The 27,621-nt window shown below is 48.4% G+C and overlaps 1 protein-coding gene across 2 annotated transcripts; it reads left to right on the top strand.

Annotated features, from left to right (window-relative positions):
• The first annotated feature begins 2,746 nt into the window (after positions 1 to 2,746).
• PRDM11 (PR/SET domain 11) lies at positions 2,747 to 26,995 on the top strand. Of its 2 annotated transcripts, XM_083163697.1 has the most exons (8): positions 2,747 to 3,036; positions 10,702 to 10,823; positions 13,539 to 13,642; positions 14,301 to 14,563; positions 17,955 to 18,022; positions 18,566 to 18,753; positions 23,192 to 23,830; positions 24,246 to 26,995. In XM_083163697.1, the coding sequence occupies exons 2-8, from the start codon at positions 10,708 to 10,710 to the stop codon at positions 26,408 to 26,410; spliced, it is 3,543 nt and encodes a 1,180-aa protein (XP_083019823.1). In that variant the 5' UTR covers positions 2,747 to 3,036; positions 10,702 to 10,707; the 3' UTR covers positions 26,411 to 26,995. The 2 variants fall into 2 exon arrangements, with proteins under 2 accessions (XP_083019823.1, XP_083019824.1); XM_083163698.1 differs by lacking the exon at positions 23,192 to 23,830 and having other exon boundaries at positions 2,749 to 3,036.
• Positions 26,996 to 27,621: the final 626 nt, after the last annotated feature.

Here is a 27,621-nt window from a genome sequence, read left to right on the forward strand (position 1 = left end):
CAGGTAGACATTAGGTCTACAAGCATTAGGTCGACATTCATGAAGGGCGACATGGAGTTTTCACTTTTTTGTCCCAAATATTGACATGGACACTAAAACAGTATACCATGTTCCCTCGCCATGCTTCGGGCATGGTGCCTCTATAGGCTCGACAAACCCCGGGCACCAGGTCGCCACGTAGGGTAAACACCTTTCCCTTTAATTCCGGACACATATTAATTACACAGGTTCTGTGGAAGTTTAAAACCAGGTGATATGGAGTCGTGAAGTCAGCCAGCCACAGAACCTGTGTAATTAATATGTGTCCGGAATTAAGGGGGAAAGGTGGTAACTATCGCCACGGTGACCAGATTCTGCTTGTGAGCAAGTTCACACCATAGCAATAAGCATTTACCCGTTGGCAACGTGCAGGTTAACCCCATGGCAATGAGCATTTACCCCTGGAAGACCATGGTAACTCCATAGCAACAAGCATTTACCCCTGATAGAGCATGTTAACCCCTGGCATCAAGCATGTAGGTAGGCAGAACTTACAGCATGTGGCATAATATGACATTATGGCATGTGGTATTAATGTATATGTAATAGGCATTACAGCGTGTGGCATAATATGTAATGAGCTTTACGATGCTCATTACACAAAATAAATTTGTCAAGCCCCGACGTATCCCTGGACTGGAGATTTCTTATCAAATCTCTCACTTTCTGATTCTCTCACCCTATTACATTTCCCCCCATGTGTTGGAAGGACTCAAAGCAAGTAGTTCATAGGAGGAAACCCACCAACATAACAGAGGTGAAGCTGTGCTGTAGGAGTAATAGGTTACATGGCAGGGGTAAAATGAGGAGATAACCCATCCTTAGGGGGGACAGTGTGACCATCGATGGTGAGAATGGCAGGGGTCCCCCCCCCCACACCCCCAAACAGTCTCCCTGAAGAGGAGACGGGCAGGGAGACACTGCCCAGCCGCTGCGATACTGGGATGCACGCGCGTCCCAGTCCCTATCGCCGGTGCTCGCCAGTGAAAGGGATCTAGCGGGTGCTGTCCAAGGATGGCAGCGGCTCCATCTGTATAATATCCATCTCTAGTCAGTTCTGCAGACTTACAGCAAGAAAGGCTCCAAACACCCAGCTTTGTAGGGGGTTACACCAGGAAGAACCCATGTCAGCCATCACTTTTGGGGAATCAGCGGGGAATGTCCCAGCCATCACTGCAGGGGTTACAGCGGGGAATACACCAGCACTGCAGGGGTTACAGCTGGGAATACCGACCTGCACTGCAGTGGTTACAGTGGGGAATACACCGGCACTGCAGCGGTTACAGCGGGGAATACTGACCGGCACTGCAGCGGTTACAGCGGGGAATACTGATTGGCACTGCAGGGGTTACAGTGGGAAATACACTGCAGTGGTTACAGCACGGAATACACAGGCACTGCAGGGGTTACAGCAGGAAATACCAGCCGGCACTGCAGGGGTTACAGCAGGGAATACTGGCCAGCACTGCAGGGGTTACAGTGGGGAATACTGGCCAGCACAGCAGGGGTTACAGCGGGGAACAGGGACCGGCACTGCAGTGGGTTACAGCTGGGAATAGGGACCGGGACTGCAGGGGGTTACAGCGGGGAATAGGGACCGGCACTGCAGCGGTTACAGCGGGGAATAGGGACCGGCACTGCAGCGGTTACAGCAAGGAATTCCGACTGGCACTGCAGCGTTTACAGCGGGAAATAAAGACCGGCACTACAGCAGGGAATACCAAACAGCTCTGCAGCGGGGAATACTGATCGACACTTCAGGGGTTACAACGGGGAATACACCGGCACTGCAGGGGTTAGAGCGGGGTATACGGACAAGTACTGCATCGGTTACAGCGAGAAATCCGGGCCGATTGGCACTGCAACGGTTACAGTGGAGAATACACCAGCACTGCAGTGGGGAATATAGACCGGCACTGCAGGGGTTAGAGCGGGGGTATACGGACAAGTACTGCATCGGTTACAGCGAGAAATCCGGGCCGCCACTGCAGGGGTTACAGCAGGGAAAACACCAGCACTGCATTGGTTACAGCATGGCACATGTACTGGCACTGCAGGGGTTACAGTGGGGAATACACCGGCACGGCAGTGGTTACAGCGGGGAATACTGGCCGGCACTGCAGTACGCAGGGGTTACAGTGGGTAATATGGACTGGCACTGCAGGGGTTACAGCGGGGAATACCAGCACTGCTTGGGTTACGGCGGGGAATGCCGGCTGGCCATGCACGGGTTACATCAGTGAATACCAGCATTGCAAGGGTTACAGCGGGGAATACCAGCACTGCAGGGGTTACAGCGGGGAATACCAGCACTGCAGGGGTTACAGCGGGGAATACCAGCACTGCAGGGGTTACAGCGGGGAATACCAGCACTGCAGGGGTTACAGCGGGGAATACTGGCCGGCTCTGCAGGGGTTACAGCAGGGAATACCAGCCAGCACTGCAGGGGTTACAGCAGGGAATACCAGCACTGCAAGGGTTACAGCGGGGAATACTAACCGGCACTGCAGGGGTTACAGCGAGCAATACCAGCCGGCACTGCAGGGGTTACAGCGGGCAATACCAGCACTGCACGGGTTACAGCGGGCAATACCAGCACCGCAAGGGTTACAGCGGGCAATACCAGCACTGCAAGGGTTATTGCGGGGAATACCAGCACAGCAAGGGTTACTGCGGGGAATACACCGGCACTGCAGGGGTTATAGCGGGGAATACCGGCCGTCACTGCAAGGGTGACAGCGGGGACTAGCGGCCCGGCCGGCGCCGCAGAGGTTACGTGTCCCGGGGAGGGCGGGGCGGCGGCGGCCGGTGCTCGGGGGTCTGCCCCGCACGCCGCCGGTGTTTCCGTCCCCCGTCATTTCCTGTGGAAGAAGATGGTGGTCACAGCTGGCAGCAGCAGCGGCGGAGGGGAGAGGAGGAGGAGCCGGCAGCGCTGAGAGCGGCCTCCCGCCCGTACACCGCCTCCCCCGGGACCACCAGCAGCCGGCGCCCGGACAGGTGAGGCACACGCGCGGGACAGTGCGGTGGGTGACTCGGCGGGGGCCCAGGCGGGGGGCACCGGGCTGCGGCGGGGCTGGAGGACCGGGTACACACACCGGGAGCGGGCCGGGCACCGGGGGGATGTGCAGGGGTCCCCGGGTCCGGGGAGGGGGGTGTTGGGGGCACACGGGTGCAGGTATAAGCGGGAGCGCGCATCTCCTCATAGGATTGCGCGCTCCCGACGCCGCTGGTTACACTCGCAGGCTTATAGCAGGCATGACAGCCCTGCCTCTGTCCCATGATTGACGGGCGGGATGGCCAATGTCACGTACAGGGGCGGGGCTGACAACAGTGCTGACTACACGGGTGGGAGGAGCTGCGGTATGGCTGAAGGAAGGAAGGGGCGGGGTAATAGACCAGGTGGGTGCAGGCAGGGTGCAGCTGGAGAGAGGCCCTGTGAGGTCAGGAGGGAGGGGGGGAAGCTGGAGCTGGTGTCCCATCATCCGCATCACCCTCCTCTTCCTTCTCCTAATCATCCCATGTACTGTATATACCCTCTACATATATATACTCCATGCTGTACTGTTACTGTATTTACCCCATGATACATATACCATGTACTGTATATACCCTATACATATTCCCTGTACTGTGTATACCCTATACATATGCTGTGCTGTACTGTTACTGTACATACCCCATATACCCTGTGCTGTATATACCTCACACATATACCCTGTATTGTATATACCCCATACATATACCATGTACTGTATATACCCCATACATATACCCTGTACTGTGTATACCCTATACATATACTATGTGCTGTACTGTTACTGTATATACCCCATACATATACCATGTACTGTATATACACCATACTATACCATGTACTGTGTATATCCCATATATATACCCAATATATGTACCCTGTGCTGTATATACCCATACTCTATATACTCCATACATATACCCTGTGCTGTATATACCCTGTGTATATACCCCATACGTATACCCTGTGCTGTATATACCCCATACGTATACCCTGTGCTGTATATACCCCATAAGTATACCCTGTGCTGTATATACCCCATAAGTATACCCTGTGCTGTATATACCCCATACGTATACCCTGTGCTGTGTATACCCCATACGTATACCCTGTGCTGTGTATACCCCATACGTATACCCTGTGCTGTGTATACCCCATACGTATACCCTGTGCTGTATATAGGAAAGAACAAGAATAAAGGATCAATGCTTTCTTTGCTACAATGAATTGTACACAATGATTTAAATGTAAACAAATATTTATGTAAATTACACACAATTAGTACAATAAAATATATAAAAAAACAGAATAAAAAGCTGACTGATTAGCTCACTCCTGGATAATTTATGCTGTATCACTGACTCATTATATAGACATGAGATGGCTGCATATTACCACAGGTGGGAAGTGGGTCACTGTCCACAAGCCAAGAACTGGGGGGTGAAGGGGGAAAAAGGATGTCACAGGTCCTCTCTGGTGCTGCGGTGTCCTGATGTATCGCCGCTGGAGGTGTCTGTGAGGTAAATTCTGTAGTTGAGATCTTGATACCCCAAGGGTCCTCACTGGTGATTCGGTGCCCCCGTTGCCGCTGGAAGAAACCACAAGGGGGTGGCAGGTGGAACTGTATAGTGTCCTTATTGGTGGTATTTGTTGGGAGTCCACCTAGAGGTATTTTGCCAGGATCATCCAGAGATTATTTGGAGGTTTAGGGGAAGTCACTGGAAAGTTCCAATAGAGTCCCCACAATGGAACAGCAACAACAATTGTCCAAGTGGCAAGTGGCAATCCTTGAGTCAGGGATAGAGTCCAGGAGTGGAAAACACCTGACGCGTTTCATTACTGGCTTTAGCTTTATCAAAGGTACCAGATTTCCTCTGGGTGCTCCTGTTTCCTCTAACACTCCAAATATATACTGGTTGGTCAATTAGCCCCTAACAAAACATTAACCCTATAATGAATGTGTGTGTACGTGTGATAGGGAATATAGAGTGTAAGCACAACTGGGGCAGGGGCTGATGTGACTGATACACTCTCTGTAATGTGTGTACATGTGATAGGGAATATAGAGTGTAAGCACCACTGGGGCAGGGGCTGATGTGACTGATACGCTCTCTGTAATGTATGTACGGGATGCAGTTAATATCCCGGCGTTCAGAATCCCGACGCCGGAATCCCGACCGCCGAAATACCGACATATTCTCCCTCCGTGGGTGTCCACGACACCCCTGGAGGGAGAATAAATTAGTGTGCCGAGCGTAGCGAGGCACCGGGCCCGCTGCGTGGCGAGCGCAGCGAGCCCGCAAGGGGGGGCGATCCACGTCCCCCCCTTGTCGGCATTTCGGCTGTCGGGATTCTGAACGCCGGGATTCAGTACTGAATCCGTATGTACATGTGATAGGGTATATAGAGTGTAAGCACCACTGGGGCTGGGGCTGATGTGACTGATACGCTCTCTGTAATGTGTGTGTACATGTGATAGGGAATATAGAGTGTAAGCAGCACTGGGGCAGGGGCTGATGTGACTGATACGCTCTCTGTAATGTGTGTACATATGATAGGGTATATAGAGTGTAAGCACCACTGGGGCAGGGGCTAATGTGACTGGTACGCTCTCTATAATGTGTGTGTACATGTGATAGGGAATATAGAGTGTAAGCAGCACTGGGGCAGGGGCTGATGTGAATGATACGCTCTCTGTAATGTGTGTACATGTGATAGGGAATATAAAGTGTAAGCACCACTGGGGCAGGGGCTGATGTGACTGATACGCTCTTTGTAATGTATGTACATGTGATAGGGGATATAGAGTGTAAGCAGCACTGGGGCAGGGGCTGATGTGACTGATACGCTCTCTGTAGTGTGTGTACATGTGATAGGGAATATAGAGTGTAAGCACCACTGGGGCAGGGGCTGATGTGACTGATACGCTCTCTGTAATGTGTGTACATGTGATAGGGAATATAGAGTGTAAGCACCACTGGGGCAGGGGCTGATGTGACTGATACGCTCTCTGTAATGTATGTACATATGATAGGGAATATAGAGTGTAAGCAGCACTGGGGCAGGGGCTGGTGTGACTGATACGCTCTCTGTAATGTATGTACATGTGATAGGGAATATAGAGTGTAAGCAGCACTGGGGCTGGGACTGATGTGACTGATACGCTCTCTGTAATGTATGCACATATGATAGGGAATATAGAGTGTAAGCAGCACTGGGGCAGGGGCTGGTGTGACTGATACGCTCTCTGTAATGTGTGTGTTCATGTGATAGGGAATATAGAGTGTAAGCACCACTGGGGCAGGGGCTGATGTGACTGATACGCTCTCTGTAATGTATGTACATATGATAGGGAATATAGAGTGTAAGCAGCACTGGGGCAGAGACTGATGTGACTGATACGCTCTCTGTAATGTATGTACATATGATAGGGAATATAGAGTGTAAGCAGCACTGGGGCAGGGGCTGGTGTGACTGATACGCTCTCTGTAATGTATGTACATATGATAGGGAATATAGAGTGTAAGCAGCACTGGGGCAGGGGCTGGTGTGACTGATACGCTCTCTGTAATGTATGTGTACATATGATAGTGAATATAGAAGTGTATGCAGCACTGGGGTAGGATTATAACCTGCACTTCTTCAGTGAGGTCAAGAGATAAAGTGGAAGGTGATAATGCACCAGCCAATCAACTCCTGTCATTTTTCAATCACAGCTGATTGGCTGGTGCGTTATCACCTTCTACTTTATCACTTTACCCTAGTATATATCTGCCCGGGTGATAACTAGAGGGTCACAAACATTATGTAGCAGGGCGCTGGATTGCGGAAGCTGAGCATAGACACATGTAGTACCACCGCCTCCACGCATGGACCTTCCGTCACCCACTGATGCTGCATACAAATCACATGCCAACCTATTTGCATCTATGATCATTGGGGGTGCAGGCCGATTGTCAGCCCTGCGTGCGAGGTTGGCGGGAGGTTTGCCATGTACATAGCGCTGTTTTCTTTTTTACCTTCAGGAAAGTGTGTTTGAATGAAAGTTTACCTAGTAAAGTGATATACAGGAAGAGCGGGGGTTATTTGCCAACATGTTACCACAGGCAGATCAGAGCGGAGGTGTCTTGCGGTAAACCCTGCAAAAGTCAGAGCAGGAAGCAGGTGACAGAGCGCTGAGAAGGGAAATCCAGAGGAGATGTCAACCAAATAAGCCAGATCACATGCCAGGTTCCCTTTATTCAACAACTGCTTGACTACTGCCAGCTGCATGCTTAACATCTGTCCGATGCCGCAGTAGCCTAAATCTATGGGGGTATCGTTCCCTGATGGCTGTCGTCATCGGTGCCTCTGGTTTTAGCTCACTGCACCTTTATTTGCATCCAGGTGTTGGCAGGTCCCTCTCTCCTCATGTGCTTTTATCTCTTCCACCCTAGTAATTGCGTCAGTGTCCTGTCCCCCGATGTCTTCATTTACCATGTACTTGTCTTACATTGCCTTGTACTGTTATTCATTATTTGTTTTTTTTGCTTATTTTTGTGTTAGGCGCTGCGGAACCCTTGCGGCGCCGTATAAATAAACCATAATAATAACAACGATGCACATTTGCTGTGAGCGCTGTGTTTTCTTGTGTTGTAACGCACCCGAGCGTCACCTTAACAGCATTATATAGTGTTGGGAGGTGGATAGAAGCTGACCCCATGGTAGAAGCAACCTTGGGTTGAAGTCTTACAGGAGAGAGTGCTCATCTCTCATCGTGCCCGAGGTGATTGTGGGCAGAGGCTGGCTCTGGGCAGTATAATAATGCATAGGTTGTGCTGAACGGTAAGGCCGGGGAACGTCCTATCCAGCAGTCGTACACTTATACAGTGTCCATGTCGACCTATTTTGACATAGACACAAAAAAATTATGTCAACCTTTTGCTTGTGTATACCTTTTGACCATGTCGACTTATTGCATATCCACTTTTTTCATGTGTGGACCAAATGACCCATACCAGGCCACATAGGCGACACTATGTCAGTCAGGGATAAGACCCGGATTTGGCTTACTAATAGATGGACCAGGGAAGCAGAGGAGCCTCTGGTCCGGCTGGTGGAGGCTTCTAGCCACGGAAGGTGGTATTGTGGCAGAAATCTTAGGGGTCTGTAAGGAAGAGCCAGAGACATTTCAGATATAATGGGGCAGATGTATTAAGCCTTAACAAGAGATAAATGCAAGGGTGATAAAGAGAGATAACGTCCAGCCAATCACCTTACTGACTTTTTTCAAACACAGCCTGTAACATGGCAGTTGGCAGGTGATTGGCTGGCTGTTTATCTGTCTTTAACACCCTTGCATTTATCTCTTGTTAAGGCTGAATACATCTGCCCCAAGGAGCGTTATCCCCTTATTTATCATACAGTATGTAGCAGAAGCTACGTCCAGTATGTAGCAGAATACGTCCAGTCTCCGAATCTCTAGCATTTCCCAGTGCAGCAGCCCCCACGGCTAATTGGATCCTCCCTTTAGTAGCCACTCAATAAATTGGTCCTTCATATTGCTACCCAGACTGGATTCATGCATGGCCTCTATCAACTTGCAGAAATACTGCGCTTGCCCGTGACAATGATGACCAAGATGTGGTGCAAAAGGCGAGCCTCATCTGTTGCAAATGTGGGTCCCGATCACAGCGACATGCGCATTGAGTGACCCATGTCTCCTAAGGCGGGATCAGGGAGGACCAAAACCTCCCGTGGAGTAGATGGCCGCGTGCTTATCTGAATCTGCACACTTAGGCGGTGATTCATGTCCATTTGGAAAGGACAGAAAGCCCTGTGACGATGGTGGGGGTTCTGTGCAGACCCTGTTCCCTTCAGAGGGGGTGGGCGAGGGTGGACATCAGGCCGGACCAAGGGAACACCCAACGTTTTATGAGCATCCCCACACAAATGCTGGGCGTTCCCCTGCGAACCATTGCCTGTCACATGACATCAATGCCCGCCCCTTCTTCAGCTTGCTCCAAGGGAAATTACAGTCAGTTTAGATGGACTTTTATTCCTGAAAAGGGGATATAAATCCTTCAATCTTCAGAAAACATTGAATGATTTATTCCCCCTTCGGCCACATTATGGGCCTTATTCTGGTTCACTCGCAAAGGCAAATTCCTTCTCAAATGGACAAAACCATGTGCACTGCAGGTGGGGCAGATGTAACTTGTGCAGAGAGAATTAGATTTGGGTGGTTTTTTTTTTTACAAAGTGAGATCTATATTGCAGTGTAGAAATAAAGCAGCCAGTATTTACCCTGCACAGAAACAAAATAACTCACCCAAATGTAACTCTCTCTGCACAAGTTACATCTGCCCCACCTGTGGTGCACATGGTTTTGTTCATTAGAGAAGGAATTTGCCTCTGAGAGTGAATCAGAATAAGGGCCTGTGAGGGGATGTTTTCACATACACCCCCTCGCATGTTACCGCAGCGATCCGACGGCTGGAGGGGGGGGGGGGGGGAGCTGCAGCCCTGACTTTCAGCCAAATGGTGGGTGGTGTTTCAGGGCTTGCTAAGCAGAGATAATCGCTGCTTAGCGGGCCTTGCTGAATTAGGCCCTTGGAGCAGCAGCAATTGGCGTAAAAAAGAAAACCCGGTGGTGGCTGCATCGTGGCACTTCACATATAGACTCAGACTCATTCGTGCACAGATGTATACACATTGTACATTAAATGAAATAATTTCACTGTTTGACACCTCTCCCATTCTGCCCCGAGTAATGGACTATGCCAATCCCTTTACTATAAAACCTCTAGAACAGGCATGTCCAAACTGTGGCCCTCCAGCTGTTGTAAAACTACACATCCCAGCATGCCTTGCCATAGATTTAGCATTCCCTAATAGCAATACTGTGGCAAGGCATGATGGGACTTGTAGTTTCACAACAGCTGGAGGGCCATAGTTTGGACATACTTGCTCTAGAATGTTCTGTATTGTGTGTGTGTGTGTGTATGTGTGTATATATATATATATATATATATATATATATATATATATATATATATATATATATATATATATATATATATATATATATATATATATATATATATGAGAGAGAGAGAGTAATAATCCTATGATCTCTGTGTGGTGAGAAGGGTGACAATGGCTGCAGCCATTATATGCACCATCCTTCCTTTTTATTTTCCTGTAATTATTACTTGCAGATTCTTCTGGGCGTCTTGGGAGAACACGACCATGTCAGCAATTGTGTACTACCTTAAGCTGCGGGGGTCACTTGGTGCCAGTACATGAAAGGGAGTGGGGGGGGGGGGGGGGGGGGCACGCTCAGATCGTCAGGTGAGCATGTTCAGAACTGCCTCGGAGTTCAGCTCAGAAGCCGCATTCCTCAGGCTGCGCTGCTACATGTCGAATACCAAAGCGCAGCGGTAACCCCTCTCCGGCTCTGGCTCAGTAACTGGATTTACAACGTTTCTGTTTCTGAACTATCCTGCGCCGCTGCTTATAAATGTGTTATAAAAGCGATGTTACATCTAGGAATGACCGTGCCCATCTACGTTGTTTCTGTGCCCTCACATCTGCCCCCTGAGCTCCATAATACTTAGGGTTGACTTTGTTTTATCTCTTCCCTGCAGGGCATCATGAGTGAGAGTGGCAAGGAGTGCCGGGTGGCCTACAGTCCCAGCCTTGGTGACATTGTCAGGGTGAAGGCGGAAGTGGGGTCCCCAGTTGATAAGCGGACTTACAGCCAGCAATGGTGAGTGTGCGAGCTTAGTAATGGATGATCAGATACTATGATACATATAGTAACTACACTGTCAGGGCCTTAGTGTGTCCCAGACTGGAGGTCTGTTTGCAGTTATTACTATGCAGCCACTCTTGGCACACCAGGTCTCTCTCAGCGTTGGGGCCTTTGTGCATCTTTATTGCTAGACACAATGTCCAGTATACACCAGGAGACCGAGCTGATGTGATATATGATACTTGTATGTATGTGTATGACTGTGTACAATGCAGTCTCCTGGGGCATCCTACCCACATCACGTGGCCTCCAAATTGCATTTCCTTCAAAAAAGATGCCTGTGACAGGTGACCGGCATCTCCCACTGCATGATGTATTGAGGCTAGATGTATGAGGACACCTTTGGAGGTAGCCATATTGACACCTCTCTGCAGTAATGTCATGTGTCTGCAGTGGAGCAGCGCCCCCTATGTGTAGTACCAGTAGCAGGCAATGTGTGATATCCAGCGGCCATACAGCGATAGAGCTAGGATTGGCATGCTGGGTTTTATAGTTCCACAAGAGGTTGATTAGTAAGTGTTGGGTTTGTCATACGTGAACATGATCTTATAGGTTACTGAGTGACAAACTGTGCGTTAGATGGTATGCATACAGATGACTGGTAGTAGGACTACCGATTCCAGCATCCTGAAATAGGGAATATAACCACCATATGATCTCTACATTACAGGACACAATAACAGGATCCTTTTGATCTCTAAAATACTGAATAGGCCCAGAAGTTTATAGGTTCCAATTTGCTAGTCTGTATTATCAGAAGCAGACTGCCAGTAACCCCACAGAATGGCAGCAGGCTGTCAGTAACGCCACAGGACGGCAGCAGGCTGTCAGTAACTCCACAGGACGGCAGCAGGCTGTCAGTAACGCCACAGGGATAGCAGCAGGCTGTCAGTAACGCCACGGGGATAGCAGCAGGCTGTCAGTAACGCCACGGGGACGGCAGCAGGCTGTCAGTAACGCCACAGGACGGCAGCAGGCTGTCAGTAACGCCACAGGACGGCAGCAGGCTGTCAGTAACGCCACAGGACGGCAGCAGGCTGTCAGTAACGCCACAGGACGGCAGCAGGCTGCCAGTAACGCCACGGGACGGCAGCAGGCTGTCAGTAACGCCACAGGACGGCAGCAGGCTGTCAGTAACGCCACAGGACGGCAGCAGGCTGTCAGTAACGCCACAGGGATAGCAGCAGGCTGTCAGTAACGCCACGGGGATAGCAGCAGGCTGTCAGTAACGCCACAGGACGGCTGCAGGCTGTCAGTAACGCCACAGGACGGCAGCAGGCTGTCAGTAACGCCACTGGACGGCAGCAGGCTGTCAGTAACACCACAGGACGGCAGCAGGCTGCCAGTAACGCCACAGGACAGCAGCATCCTGAAATAGAGAATATAACCACCATATGATCTCTACATTACAGGACACAATAACAGGATCCTTTTTATCTCTTAGATACTGAATAGGCCCAGAAGTTTATAGGTTCCAATTTGCTAGTCTGTATTATCAGAATCAGACTGCCAGTAATGCCACAGGACGGCAACAGGCTGCCAGTAATGCCACAGGACAGCAGCAGGCTGCCAGTAATGCCACAGGACAGCAGCAGGCTGCCAGTAATGCCACAGGACAGCAGCAGGCTGCCAGTAATGCCACAGGACAGCTGCAGGTTGCCAGTAACACCACAGGACGGCAGCAGGCTGTCAGTAACACCACAGGACGTCAGCAGGCTGTCAGTAACACCACAGGACATCAGCAGGCTGCCATTAAAGCCACAAGACGGCAACAGGCTGTCAGTAACGCCACAGGACAGCAGCAGGCTGCCAGTAATGCCACAGGACAGCAGCAGGTTGCCAGTAATGCCACAGGACAGCTGCAGGTTGCCAGTAACACCACAGGACAGCAGCAGGCTGCCAGTAACACCACAGGACGTCAGCAGGCTGTCAGTAACACCACAGGACATCAGCAGGCTGCCATTAAAGCCACAAGACGGCAACAGGCTGTCAGTAACGCCACAAGACGGCAGCAGGCTATCAGTAATGCCACAGGAGCCACAGGACGGCAGCAGGCTGTCAGTAACGCCACAGGATGGCAGCAGGCTGTCAGTAATGCCACAGGATGGCAGCAGGCATGCCAGTAATGCCATGGGGATGGCAGCAGGCATGCCAGTAATGCCATGGAGATGGCAGCAGGCATGCTAGTAATGCCACAGGACGGCAACAGGCTGCCAGTAATGCCACAGGACGGCAACAGGCTGCCAGTAAAGCCACAGGACGTCAGCAGGCTGCCAGTAACGCCACGGGACGGCAGCTTGCTGCCAGTAACGCCACGGGACGGCAGCTGGCTGCCAGTAATGCCACGGGATGGTAGCAGGCTGTCAGTAATGCTACGGGACGGCAGCAGGCTGTCAGTAATGCCATGGGATGGTAGCAGGCTGTTAGTAAGTGACAGTCTGCTGCCATCATGGGGGTGGTTATGGCCTAATTTTCAGATAACAGTGGCTTTTCGACACCATTTGAAGGGATATCTCTAGCATTGGACGGAGATTCCTTGGCCATGGGAGGTTTGCACAAGCTACCGGATGCGATGTAGGTGTTACAATGCTGGAGGGGTTTTGTGATTGTGTTTTTACAAACCCTTTTCCCCCTTGGACATGAGCCCTCACTGTTTCATGGTGTGTTCAGCTCTGCAGGGCCCAACTTGCGCTGCCTGGACCTGGACTCCAGGAGGCTGAAAGAGAAGAGGGAGGTTTCAATGTCCAAAAGTCTCCAGCAGGTGGACTTCTGGTGTAAGTTGTCAGACCCTTTTATTTCTATATCCCTTTATCCTGAGCTGTTTGTATTACGGTGTCGCTGCAGCTTATTGTGCTTTATCTGGAGCCAAGTAAAGGGCTATTCTATGCTAATAATGCACTGCATGGTCTGTTCACAAGGCTGATAGAGATTATGGTGGGGGGTACTACCGCGGCGAGGTGCCGGTGGGGGAGGGGTACTGCCGCGGCGAGGTGGGGGAGGGGTACTGCCACGGCGAGGTGACAGTGGGGGATGGGTGCTGCCACAGGGAGGTGATGGTGGGGGATGAGTACTGCCACGGTGTGGGATGATCACTGCCACGGCGAGGTGACAGCGGGGTATGGGTGCTGCCACGGCAAGGTGAGGGTGGGGGATGGGTACTGCCATGACGGGGATGGGCGCTGCCATGGCAAGGTGACAGCGGGGGTTGGGTGCTGCCATGGCCAGGTGATGGTGGGGGATGGGTACTGCCATGGTGGGGGATGGGTGCTGCCATGGCCATGTGATGTGTGGGGGATGGGTACTGCCGTGGTGGGGGATGGGCGCTGCCATGGCGAGGTGACAGCGGGGGATGGGTGCTGTCACGGTGAGGTGATGGTGGGGGATGTGTACTGCCATGTCTATAATTATGTGCTGTTCTACATCTCCCCTCAGTCTGTGAGACCTGCCAGGAATACTTTGTAGATGAATGCCCCAGCCATGGACCGCCCGTCCTGGTACCAGATACGCTGGTCCCCATTGGGGTGCACGATCGGGCAGCGCTGACGGCGCCACGCGGCATTGAGGTGGTGAAGGACGGTAGCGGTGAGAGTGAGGTTCGCTGCGTCAATGAGGTTATACCCAAGGGGCACATCTTTGGACCATATGAAGGGCAGATCTCGTCGCAGGACAAGTCATCCGGATTCTTTTCCTGGCTGGTGCGTTCTCTGCCTCCTCCTTGTAGATACAGTAAACCAATGCCACATGTACAAATATATGCTGTGCGCCTGACGTCTGGGGTGCAGCTGAGTTATGTCGCCGCCCTAGACCTGGCCATTAGTACTTGGACAGTGTGGGATCTGGGTTTGGCTGCAGTTTCTTTGCAGCACAAAAATAATAAAAGTTATGTTTTATAATTGATGTGTGTAGCAATGCATCCTTGGGGTAATCCATTGTGGGCAATTAGAAGGAATAATAAGAGATAATATCCAAAATTTCTTAGAACAGGAGAAGGTGATAAGTAAGGCTCAGCATGGGTTCATCAAAAATAGATCATGTCAGACTTATTTAATTTTCTCCTATGAGGAAGTCAGTAGGGAGCTTTTAACACGGTGCCTCATAAAAGGTTATTTATAAAACTAGGTAATTTAGGGTTAGAATATAAAATTTGTAATTGTATTAAAAGCTGGTTGCGCAATTGGGGACAGACAGTGTTGGTAAATGGCATACATTCCAGTTGGAGTGAGGTCCAAAGTGGAGTCCCGCAAGGTTCAATATTGGGACCCACCTTATTTAATATATTAATTAATGATATTGGAAGTGACGTAGTGCCAGATGTATCAAGCTTCACAAATTGATAAAATGGAGAGTGATAAACAGCAAGCCAATCAGCTCCAACGTGTCATTTTTCAAACTCAGCCTGTAGTATGACAGGTAGGAGCTGATTGGCTGGCTGTTTATCACTCTCCATTTTATCACTTTGTGAAGCTTGATACATCTGGCCCGTAGTGAGTAAAATTGCAATATTTGCAGATGATATGAAATTGAGTAAGGAAATTAACTCAGGAGAGGATGTGGAAACACTACAAAGTGACCTAAATAAACTGGAAAGGTGGACGGTAAGGTGGAAAATGCAGTTTAACATTGATAAATTGAAAGTAATTCATTATGGGAATAAAAATGAACAAGTTACTTATAGGCTAAATGGAGTTATTATAGGAAATTCTGCTGTAGAGAAGGATTGATGGTCATCATAGATGAAATATTGGGTAATAGTGCTCACTGCTCAAGTGCAGCAGCAAAAGCAAACCGGACACTGGCATGCATTAAAAGGGGTATGGATTCAATGGATGCCAATGTGATAGTGCCTCTTTACAAGGCATTGGTGAGACCACACTTGGAATATTGTGTTCAGTTCTGGGCACCGCACCTTAAAAAGGACATAAATGAATTGGAACAGGTACAGAGAAGGGCGACTAAGCTTGTAAAAGGTCTCAAATCACTAGAATACAAAGTTACCAGGCTGAATATGTTTTCACTGGAGAAACGGAGGTTGAGAGGTGATATGATTAGTATGTTCAAATACAGGATTGTGAATCATATGGAACTGGGAGATGATTTGTTCACTAACAGGCATATACTTAGGACACGCGGGCATGTACTGAGGCTCGAGGAAAAGAAATTCCGTACTGAATTAAGAGGAGGATTCTTCACCATTAGAGCAGTAACATTCAGGAACTCCTTGCCGGTGGGGGTGGTTACAGCAACTGGTACTTGTTTCCTAGAACGGCGCCCACTAAGCTATTTGCTTAGTGGGCTATTCTGCGTAGTGAAATCGCATCGCATGGGCCATTTTAGGACCATGCGATGTGCGATGCGATTTTCCTATGTAATTTATTCACTGCTCTCTCAGCCCCGGGCCAACGCATCGCATCTGCCGCAAAATCTCATGCGATCGCATGTGATTTTATAGGGTGTGTGATTCCATCACATTAGGTATACAATAATATGATCGTATGTCCCAAAAATAGGTTAACGCCCCCCCACACCCACTATCACATGCAATTTTGCGGGACATGCGATGCGATGTAGTGGTGTTCAATGAGAAAAAAAATACATGAAAAAATCGCATGCCGCTATAATGGCCCATGCAATGCGCTGCGATTTCCCTACGGTGCCGTGCGTAGAAAATCTGGGTGCCGTGCTAGGAAACAAGTACCCAACAACTACTGTTAATGAATTTAAACTGGATGCATTTTTGGCCACTAAGGGAATCCTATAGATATGACTTACTCAAGTCAGTAGTTACAAGTTAGATAGGTTGAACTATGTTACTATGGGGCCCATTTATCATGATCGCATTTACAATGCGATCTGGGCGGAATATTACCACCCAGGATCGCATTGTAAAATGCGATCATATCGGGGCAATGTATCAATATTCAGGGTGCAGGGACAGGGCTCCGATAGGAGCCCGTCCCTGCGAAGCCCTAACCCGGAAGCCGGGTGGTCAGCGCATGCGCGGTTATGCGCTGACCCCCACCGTGCGCTGCCCCCCACCGACCCCTCTTACCGCACTGCCCTGCTCGGGCATATCAGAATGGCGATAGCCCAGGGGTGCGATGCCGGGCTGCCCGATGTTGATACATCGGGCAGGTTCGCATCCCCCATAGAAACCTATGGGGGATGCGGCCGACGGCGCTGCAGGGAGGATCGCAGCAGGGATCAGAGATCCCTGCTGCGGTCCCCCTTTAATACATTTGGGGGATACTAAATATTTGCGGTGAACTCCCGAAAACAGATGTTTTCGGGGATTTAACTGCAAATATTGCTTGATAAATGCGGCCCTATGACTCCTTAGTCATGTAGATATATCTGGATATTGAAGTGATTACACCTCAACAGTGATAATCTGCCCCCTAGTGGTTTCATTTATTTCTCTCTCTCTCTCTCTCTCTCTCTCTCTCTCTCTCTCTCTCTCTCTCTCTCTCTCTCTCTCTCTCTCATATAAATGCATAGGCAAGGTGGCACTTAATTGCAATAATGGCAATGGTGTGGGGCAAGGTCCAGAAAGATAGTTACAACAGCACTTTTTCCTTGGAAGGAAAGAAAAACCAGCACTCACGTTTTGGTGAAAGAAAATAAAGATGTATTTCAAACGGTCATCATGGTTACCAGCCTGTCAGCAGTCCCAACAGCTGTTTAAGCCGGCCGCATGCCAGCCTTCATCAGGGGTCTCTCATATAAAATATGGAAAATCTTATTGACATTTATGTATTAGTATTTATGTATATAGCGCCAGTATATTGTGTTTGCTTTAATTAGTGCAAACTACAGGCTGGTGTTACGTCCTTTTATTGGGATGAAGAACAGGAAGCCTTGTGTGCGCAGGACATTACCTTCCCCCTTCTAACCAGATCTAAGTTTAGTGGCTCCTGGAACATTTACGTATACAGTTCTATAAGGGAGAAGTAGCTCCATGCACCAGGATCCTGCCAGAGATCTGTTCCTCTCCCGGCCACTGTTACTTGTAGTAATAAAGGACACTGTAATAGGTATACATGCTGCGCGGGCGCTTCTCCAGTAACGTCTCTTCTCTTGTGACTGCAGATAGTGGACAATGACAACCGATATAAATCCATTGATGGAACAGATGAAACAAATGCTAACTGGATGAGGTGAGTGTTGTGCAGCAGCTGACCCAGGAGCCGTGCTCAGTACTACCAGCGGGATGTGGATATAGAGCAGATGCAACAGTTCGGCCTTGTGTTATGGGGTAGAGGGTGGCATCCTGGTGTTAGGGGGTAGAAGGTGGCAGGCTGGCAATGTGGGCATTTAAGGGGGCCACTGGAAATTCCCCATTCGCCATTGACACCGATCCCACCCCCTCAACAGATTATGTCTGCCATGGGTGCGGGGTCCTGGGGAACTCGGATGTTTATGGTTTTGCCTTTTAAGCAATCGCTACTTTAAAAATAGATCATCCGGCATCCTGCACCTCTGGCAAACTCTGACCCCCCCCCCCCCCCCCGTATCAGCACATCCAAATTGGCCACCAAGCCTTTTTCATAGCTGCAAAAATTTGGTTTTCCAGTTTAGTCCTAGTCCTAACAGGCTCCTGGTACTTCTACATGTATGGATTTATTATTGATCCTTAGTAAACCGAGTTGTATTATTGGCTTATGGGTGCCTTAATTAATGAGCTCTCCCGTGTGTCTCAGGTACGTGGTGATTTCACGGGAGGAACAGGAGCAGAACTTGATGGCTTTCCAGCACAGCGAGAAGATCTACTTCCGTGCATGTCGGGATATTCAGCCTGGAGAGAAGCTGCGGGTCTGGTACAGTGATGACTACATGAAGAGGCTCCATAGCATGTCTCAGGAGACTATAATCCGCAACCTCTCTCGAGGTAGGAGCCACAGTGCTGGTCACCATGCTTCTTGTGTCGTCTGCTTTGCATCTTTTCTTTTTCTTTCTTCTGTAATGTTTGATTTTATTGACGTAGAGACTGGATTATCATGGAGCCGCAGAAACACATAAGAAAGGCCGGGCTATGACGGAGCCTCAAATACACATAAGAGAGGCCGGGCTATGACGGAGCCTCAGATACACATAAGAAAGGCCGGGCTATGACGGAGCCTCACATACACATAAGAAAGGCCGGGCTATGACGGAGCCTAAAGTACACATAAGAGAGGCCGGGCTATGACGGAGCCTCAAATACACATAAGAGTGGCTGGGCTATGACGGAGCCGCAGATACACATAAGAAAGGCCGGGCTATGACGGAGCCTCAGATACACATAAGAAAGGCCAGGCTATGACGGAGCCTCAGATACACATAAGAAAGGCCGGGCTATAACGGAGCCTAAAGTACACATAAGAGAGGCCGGGCTATGACGGAGCCTCAAATACACATAAGAGAGGCTGGGCTATGACGGAGCCTCACATACACATAAGAAAGGCCGGGCTATAACGGAGCCTAAAGTACACATAAGAGAGGCAGGGCTGTGATGGAGCCGCAGATACACATAGCAAAGGCTGGGCTATGATGGAGCCTCAGATACACATAAGAAAGGCTGGGCTGTGATGGAGCCTCACGTACACATAAGAAAGGGCGGGCTATGATGGAGTCTCAGATACACATAAAAAAGGCTGGGCTGTGACGGAGCCTCACGTACACATAAGAAAGGGCGGGCTATGACTCAGCCTCATGTACACATAAGAAAGGCCGGGCTGTGACGGAGCCTCACATACACATAAGAAAGGCTGGGCTATGATGAAGCCTCACATACATATAAAAAAGGCCGTTCTATGATGGAGCCTCACATACACATAAGAAAGGCCGGGCTATGATGGAGCCTTAAATACACATAAGAAAGGCCGGGCTATGACGGAGCCTCAAATACGCATAAGAAAGGCCGGGCTATGACGGAGTTTCATGTACATATGAGAAAGGCCGGGCTATGACGGAGCTTCATGTACACATAAGAAAGGCCGGGCTATGACGGAGCTTCATGTACACATAAGAAAGGCTGGGCTATGACGGAGCTTCATGTACACATAAGAAAGGCCTGGCTATGACGGAGCTTCATGTACACACAAAAAAAGTCTGGGCTATGACGGAGCTTCATGTACACATAAGAAAGGCCGGGCTATGACGGAGCTTCATGTACACATAAGAAAGGCTGGGCTTTGACGGAGCCTCACATACACATAAGAAAGGCCTGGCTGTGACAGAGCTTCATGTACACATAAGAAAGGCCAGGCTATGACGGAGCCTCATGTACACATAAGAAAGGTCGGGCTATGACGGAGCTTCATGTACACATAAGAAAGGCCGGGCTATGACAGAGCCCCACATACACATAAGAAAGGCTGGGCTATGGCGGAGCTTCATGTACACATAAGAAAGGCCGGCTATGACGGAGCCTCACATACACATAAGAAAGGCCGGGCTATGACGGAGCCTCACATACACATAAGAAAGGCCGGGCTATGACGGAGCCTCATGTACACATAAGTAAGGTCGGGCTATGATGGAGCCTCACGTACACATAAGAAAGGCCGGCTATGACGGAGCCTCATGTACACATAAGAAAGGCCGGGCTATGACGGAGCCTCATATATACATGAGAAAGGCCGGGCTGTGACAGAGCCTCACATACACATAAGAAAGGCCGGGCTATGACGGAGCCTCATGTACACATAAGAAAGGCCGGGCTATGATGGAGCCCCAAGTACACATAAGAAAGGCCGGGCTATGATGGAACCTCAGATACAGATAAGAAAGGCCGGGCTATGATGGAACCTCAGATACAGATAAGAAAGGCCGGGCTATGATGGAACCTCAGATACACATAAGAAAGGCCGGGCTATGACAGAGCCTCACATACACATAAGAAAGGCCGGGCTATGACGGAGCCTCATATATACATGAGAAAGGCCGGGCTGTGACGGAGCCTCACATACAATAAGAAAGGCCGGGCTATGATGGAGCCCCACGTGCACATAAGAAAGGCCGGGCTATGATGGAACCATAGATACAGATAAGAAAGGCCAGGCTATGACGGAGCCTCACATACACATAAGAAAGGCTGGGCTATGACGGAGCCTCATATATACATGAGAAAGGCCGGGCTATGACGGAGCCTCATGTACACATAAGAAAGGCCGGGCTATGATGGAGCCCCACGTACACATAAGAAAGGCCGGGCTATGATGGAACCTCAGATACAGATAAGAAAGGCCGGGCTATGATGGAACCTCAGATACAGATAAGAAAGGCCGGGCTATAACGGAGCCTCACATACACATAAGAAAGGCCAGGCTATGATGGAGCCTCATATATACATGAGAAAGGCCGGGCTGTGACGGAGCCTCACATACACATAAGAAAGGCCGGGCTATGACGGAGCTTCATGTACACATAAGAAAGGCCAGGCTATGACAGAGCCTCATGTACACATAAGAAAGGCCGGGCTGTGACGGAGCCTCACATACACATAAGAAAGGCCGGGCTATGACGGAGCTTCATGTACACATAAGAAAGGCCAGGCTATGGCAGAGCCTCATGTACACATAAGAAAGGCCAGGCTATGACAGCGCCTCATGTACACATAAGAAAGGCCGGGCTATGACAGAGCCTCACGTACACATAAGAAAGGCCGGGCTATGACAGAACCTCACATATACATAAGATAGGCCGGGCTGTGACGGAGCTTCATGTACACATAAGAAAGGCCGGGCTGTGACGGAGCCCCACGTACACATAAGAAAGGCCGGGCTATGACGGAGCCTCATGTACACATAAGAAAGGCCAGGCTATGGCAGAGCCTCATGTACACATAAGAAAGGCCGGGCTATGACGGAGCTTCACATACACATAAGAAAGGCCGGGCTATGACGGAGCCTCATATATACATGAGAAAGGCCGGGCTATGACGGAGCTTCACATACACATAAGAAAGGCCAGGCTATGACGGAGCTTCACATACACATAAGAAAGGCCGGGCTATGACAGAGCCTCATATACACATAAGAAAGGCCGGGCTATGACAGAGCCTCATATACACATAAGAAAGGCCGGGCTATGACGGAACCTCACATACACATAAGAAAGGCCGGGCTATGACAGAACCTCACATACACATAAGAAAGGCCGGGCTATGACAGAACCTCACATACACATAAGAAAGGCCGGGCTATGACAGAACCTCACATACACATAAGAAAGGCCGGGCTGTGACGGAGCTTCATGTACACATAAGAAAGGCCGGGCTGTGACGGAGCCCCACGTACACATAAGAAATGCCGGGCTATGACAGAACCTCACATACACATAAGAAAGGCCGGGCTGTGATGGAGCTTCATGTACACATAAGAAAGGCCGGGCTGTGACGGAGCCCCACGTACACATAAGAAAGGCTGGGCTACAACAGTACATGTAATAAAATGTTATTGTTTGCTGTAAGTAACAAATTATTATTCCGATGATGATATGTAAAGTGCATTTCATGGCTAAAAACTGCTTATACCTGCATGAGATAATACACAGTAGTATAACAGGTCTAGTAACCGCCGCATTGCAGGGGTCAGCGGTGTGAGGATGTACAATGCCGGCTGTTCGATGGTTTATACTGTCCTTATTATTGTTCCGTTTCCCATCACTGCTGCTCCATTCTGCACCTATATTCCAGGTTATGCACCATGTGGCCCTAGTGCTGTCATCTCACCTGGGGCAAAGGGATTTAATAACATGTTAGAAGTTTATCTTTTTATATATTGCAAATTGGCTGCTTACATCAATGATGTTATACTTAAAGGAAAACCAGATGAGTTATTATTGGACAAGCATTAATGTCACGAGATGTAATGACTGAGGGGGGAGATGTTTCAAAACCTTGGAGAGAGATAAAGTGGAGAGGTTTCCCCAAGTGACCAATCACTGTCTTAACAGTCATTTATCAAGCACAAATTTTGATTAGTTTCTTTGGGCAGTTTCTCCACTTCATCTCTTTCTGAGCCTTGATACATCTCCCACTTTAAATGGAAACTCCATTTGGTACTACCATGCCACAAGCCTTGACTGCTCACCTATTTTTACATACAAATAAGCTGGGCAGCCGCTGTATGTGAGGTTTCTAGTGCCTCAATGAGGTCCCAAATTCCAGGAGCAATTGGTAGGTTGCATCTCCCATATATTGGTTCTGACCATGAAATGGCCACCTTCAGGATATTGGGGGTGGCTGCTGCACTCTAGAGAAGCCTTCATAATGTGATTTGTTCCTAATGTTGTGATGAGGGAACATGTGCCAGTCTGGTAACACACCTAATTTTCCTTTCTAGGAGAAAGAGGTTTGTTAAGGGAAAGCAATGACAGACTCTTGGACAACCAAGAAGATGCCAAGGGCCCATTTCCACTCACAGCCCTTAAGCAAGGGAAGAGCCTCTACAAGCGAAGCTGTGAGGAGGGGGACTTCAATTCTCATACCAAAAAGAAAAAAATCGATCTAATCTTCAAAGATGTCCTAGAGGCTTCTCTGGAGTCTGCTAAATTGGAAGAACATTCCTTGGTGACAAGCAGCCCTATAATAGGGAAAAAGGTCCCCAAATATCAATTTGAGGACCATGGAGATAGATGCAAAGCAAACCAAAAGAGCTCTCCTGTCCAAAACCAAACTAGAACTGTGATGGAATGGAAGGTCCCCCTTGCTTCTACTCACGGTATAGACAGGGAACCCAATCTACCAGAAGATGAGAGGGAGGATCACTCATCTATAAAGGTAGAGAGCCCCGATGAATTCTCTACCCTTGGTGACACGGACGAGATCCCGACCACTTCTTTCTGTCCCAACTGTATCCGACTGAAGAAGAAGATCCGCGAACTTCAGGCTGAGGTGGAAATGCTGAGATCCGGGAAAGTCCCAGAAGTTCCTCAGTTACTTCCTCAGAAAACTGAGGTGCCAGAGTTCTCAGATACTTCAGGTAAGAAAGCAGGAATGAAAATGGCACTTGGCTTCCAGGTTCTTTCAGCACATCTTGGTGGCCCTCAGTGTAGCATGTAGGTCTTTGTGAGCTAGCACACCTTGAAATGTGACAGACCTGTAAAATTGACAGCACTTAGAATATTTAATCACAGAAATTGTAATCGTTAGATTTGTGGAACCCTATTTTGAGATGCATTTTTTATATATTTTTTTGTAGTTACTTTTTTGTTTTCTTAACAAATTACCAACTATAGAAAGTTGGTTTTAGTTCTCTAGGGTCACATGGTGCATAAAAAATATTCCAGCATTCTCCTTCATTCCTTTCTCTATCTGTCTCTGTTGTCTAATTCATGTTTTTCTTGTGATCTCAAGAACAGCTTTTTTCAAATAACTTGTCCTCTTATATTCATCAGCCCCAGAAAGCATGTCCATTGCTCCCACCATGATGGAAGATGATGACCAGGAAGTGGACTCTGCCGATGAGTCAGTCTCCAATGAGATGCTGACAGCCATTGATGAGCCCTCAAAGATGTCCGTAGCCTCGGGCAGAAGAATACGCCGTTTCAAGCAAGAGTGGCTGAAAAAGTTCTGGTTTTTGAGGTACTCCTCCACGTTAAATGAAATGTGGTGTCACGTTTGCAGGCAGTATACAGTACAGTCCTCCAGGACTTCAGCCTTCATCATTGGTTCTAAACAGTTCAAGATTCATACTATAAAGCTCCACAGCCAAAGTAACCTCCATAAGAAGTGCTTGCAGCTCTACAAGCTCAGGATGCACCCAGAAAAGACTGAGGAAATGTGCAGAAACATGACTCTACTTTTCAACACCGCATACCACTTGGCTATGGAAGGCAGGCCATACTACGACTTCCGACCTCTAGCAGAACTACTGAGAAAGTGTGAACTCCGCGTAGTTGACCAGTACATGAATGAAGGGGATTGTCAGATACTGATCCATCACATTTCTCGGGCTCTTCGAGAAGACTTGGTAGAGCGCATTCGACAATCTCCTTTCCTAAGCATTATTTTAGATGGGCAGAGCGAAGACCTTCTTGCGGACACAGTGGCAGTCTATGTCCAGTATACTAGCAACGATGGACCACCGGCAACCGAGTTTCTCTCTCTTCAAGAGCTGGGCTTGCCCACCACTGAGAGCTATCTCCAAGGAATTGACAGGGCTTTCTCTGCTCTTGGGATCCGTCTTCAGGATGAAAGGCCAACAGTAGGGTTGGGTGTTGATGGAGCTAACATAACTGCTGGACTAAGAGCAAATATGTATATGACAATCAGAAAAACCTTGCCTTGGCTACTGTGTTTACCTTTTATGATCCACAGGCCTCACTTAGAAATTTTGGATGCAATTAGTGGGAAAGAACTTCCGTGTCTGGAAGAATTAGAAAACAATCTAAAACAGTTACTTAGCTTCTACCGGTACTCTCCCCGATTGATGTGCGAACTGCGACTTACTGCAGCAACTCTTTGCGAGGAAACTGAATTCCTGGGTGATATCCGGGGTGTGAGATGGATTATTGGTGAGCAGAACGTGCTAAATGCTCTGATCAAGGACTACCTAGAAGTGGTGGCCCACTTGAAAGATGTCAGTGGTCAAACTCAAAGGGCCGATGCCTCTGCTATAGCGTTGGCTCTTCTTCAATTTCTCATGGATTATCAGTCAATTAAGCTCATCTACTTCCTGTTGGATGTGATCGCAGTCTTGTCACGCCTGGCTTATGTCTTCCAGGGCGAGTATCTGCTCGTGTGCCAGGTGGATGAGAAGGTCGAGGAAGCCATTCAAGAAATTAGCCGGTTGATAGATTCCCCCGGAGAATACCTTCAAGAATTTGAGGAAAACTTCAGAGAAAGCTTCAACGGCATTTCCTTGAAAAACTTGCGGGTCGCAGAGGCAAAGTTCCAGTCCATCCGTGAGAAAATTTGCCAGAAGACCCAGCTCACCTTGGCCCAACGGTTTGATTCCCGTAGCCGGATATTTGTTAAAGCTTGCCAGGTTTTTGATTTGTCTGTTTGGCCCAGGAGCACTGATGAGCTCATAAGCTACGGTGAGGAGGAAATGCTGCAAATTTATGAACATCTGAACAGCATTCCTTCCTTCCTGTCCGATACATGCAGGGAGGGCGCCGACACCAGGGGAAGTCTGCTGATGGAGTGGAGGGAGCTCAAGGCAGACTACTGTACCAAAAACGGTTTCAAGGATTTGATTGGCCACATCTGTAAGTACAAGCAAAGGTTTCTCCTCTTAAACAAGGTAGTGCAGATCTTAAAGGTCCTTCCAACTTCAACAGCCTGCTGCGAGAAGGGACGCAATGCTCTCCAAAGGCTACGCAAAAACAACCGCTCTCGGCTGACCATAGATCAGCTAAGTGACCTCTTGACCATAGCGGTAAATGGCCCGCCCATCACTAATTTTGATGCCAAGAGAGCTTTGGACAGTTGGTTTGAGGAAAAGTCAGGGAATAGCTATTCATTGTCAGCTGAAATGCTCAGTAAGATGTCCTCTCTTGACCAGAAACCCATGCTCCACTCTATGGAAATCGGTTCAGAGTATTACCAAGACATTTAGAATTCTACAGGAGAGGAACTGTCAGCAAGGTTTTTTCTATCTATACTCTAAGTTTTGGTATATTATGAAAAAAAATATATAAAAAATAAATATATATATTATATATATTAATAGCAAAAATCCCACTAGATATTTACAAATGGATAAACCTTTTTTGGGGGAAAAACTCACAAAAGCTATCAAATGTATGTATGGCAGCTGGAATTAAGGAGCACGGTTTACTTACGACCCCAAACAGGATGGACCCCATCATCTCCAAAACCCCTCCCCTCCCTATCCTCCAACAGCCAATCAAGTTTAAATCGACCAGGTACTTTTTTTGTTTTGCAGTTGTCACCCCTCCCCCCCCCCTCCCCTCCTCATTTTGTTTTTCTTTGTACAAGGCCCGGACTAGAAATGTATTTTGGGACCCAGAAAAGTCCAACAAATCCCAGTTACCAGTGAGGACCTATAATTTAATCTATATTTTTTATCTAATTTGTATTATGTCTTAAATTGTTTTACTGTGTTCAGGATAAAAAAAAAATCTATATATATATGTATCTACAATATAATTTTAAAGATAAAAATCACTGAATGGGTTAACTTTTATTTCACTGCCTCTCTGTCCAGGGTACCAAGGGGTGACTTTGGGTCCAAAGCGAACTCGCAGCATTGTGCAGGGACGCGCTAATTCATTTGGTGAATCCCAGGACATGCACTGTGTAGTGGTTACGCCATGTTTGCAGTTAAATCCCTTCTGACGCAATCACACATTACTGTATGTGTACTCGTTCAATTGGGTTGGGATTTTTTGTTATGTTTTAACACATTTTTTGTTGTTGCAGGAAATTGCTCTTTATCTAACAGGTTTTTTTTTATATTTTTTTTTTGGTAACGGAGAAGTAAAAAAAAAGTTTTTTTCTCTGTTAATTTGGTTGCTAAGCTAATTAATGTTCTGCAAAATATAAGCTAGTGAATGATGTGTTCGAAGCGGACAGCACACTGTATGTTTTCTTATTTTATCTCCAGTTGCTATCATTACACAGTACCAAGGTAATATATATAGTCCAGGAGGTACGGCACTCAGTAACAAGACATGGACAAGCAGACTCTGGTTCCGTGTAATCCAAACGTTGATCACCAGATCCTGCTGTTACACATCTTATTTGTCGCCGAGTGACGTGGCTCCTGGACCTTATTGTTCATTGTGTGGGCACAAGCAATGCTGC

Source organism: Crinia signifera, chromosome 11, assembly GCF_055691185.1.
Source record: "Crinia signifera chromosome 11, ASM5569118v1, whole genome shotgun sequence".
Lineage (NCBI taxonomy): Eukaryota > Metazoa > Chordata > Amphibia > Anura > Myobatrachidae > Crinia > Crinia signifera.

Excerpts from the sequence above, each read along its gene's own strand:
- PRDM11 (XM_083163697.1), top strand. The coding sequence starts at position 10,708 with ATGAGTGAGAGTGGCAAGGAGTGCCGGGTGGCCTACAGTCCCAGCCTT. Across the intron at positions 18,754-23,191 it reads AATCCGCAACCTCTCTCGAG|GAGAAAGAGGTTTGTTAAGG; the intron begins GTAGGAGCCACA and ends TTTCCTTTCTAG. Across the intron at positions 23,831-24,245 it reads AGAGTTCTCAGATACTTCAG|CCCCAGAAAGCATGTCCATT; the intron begins GTAAGAAAGCAG and ends TATATTCATCAG.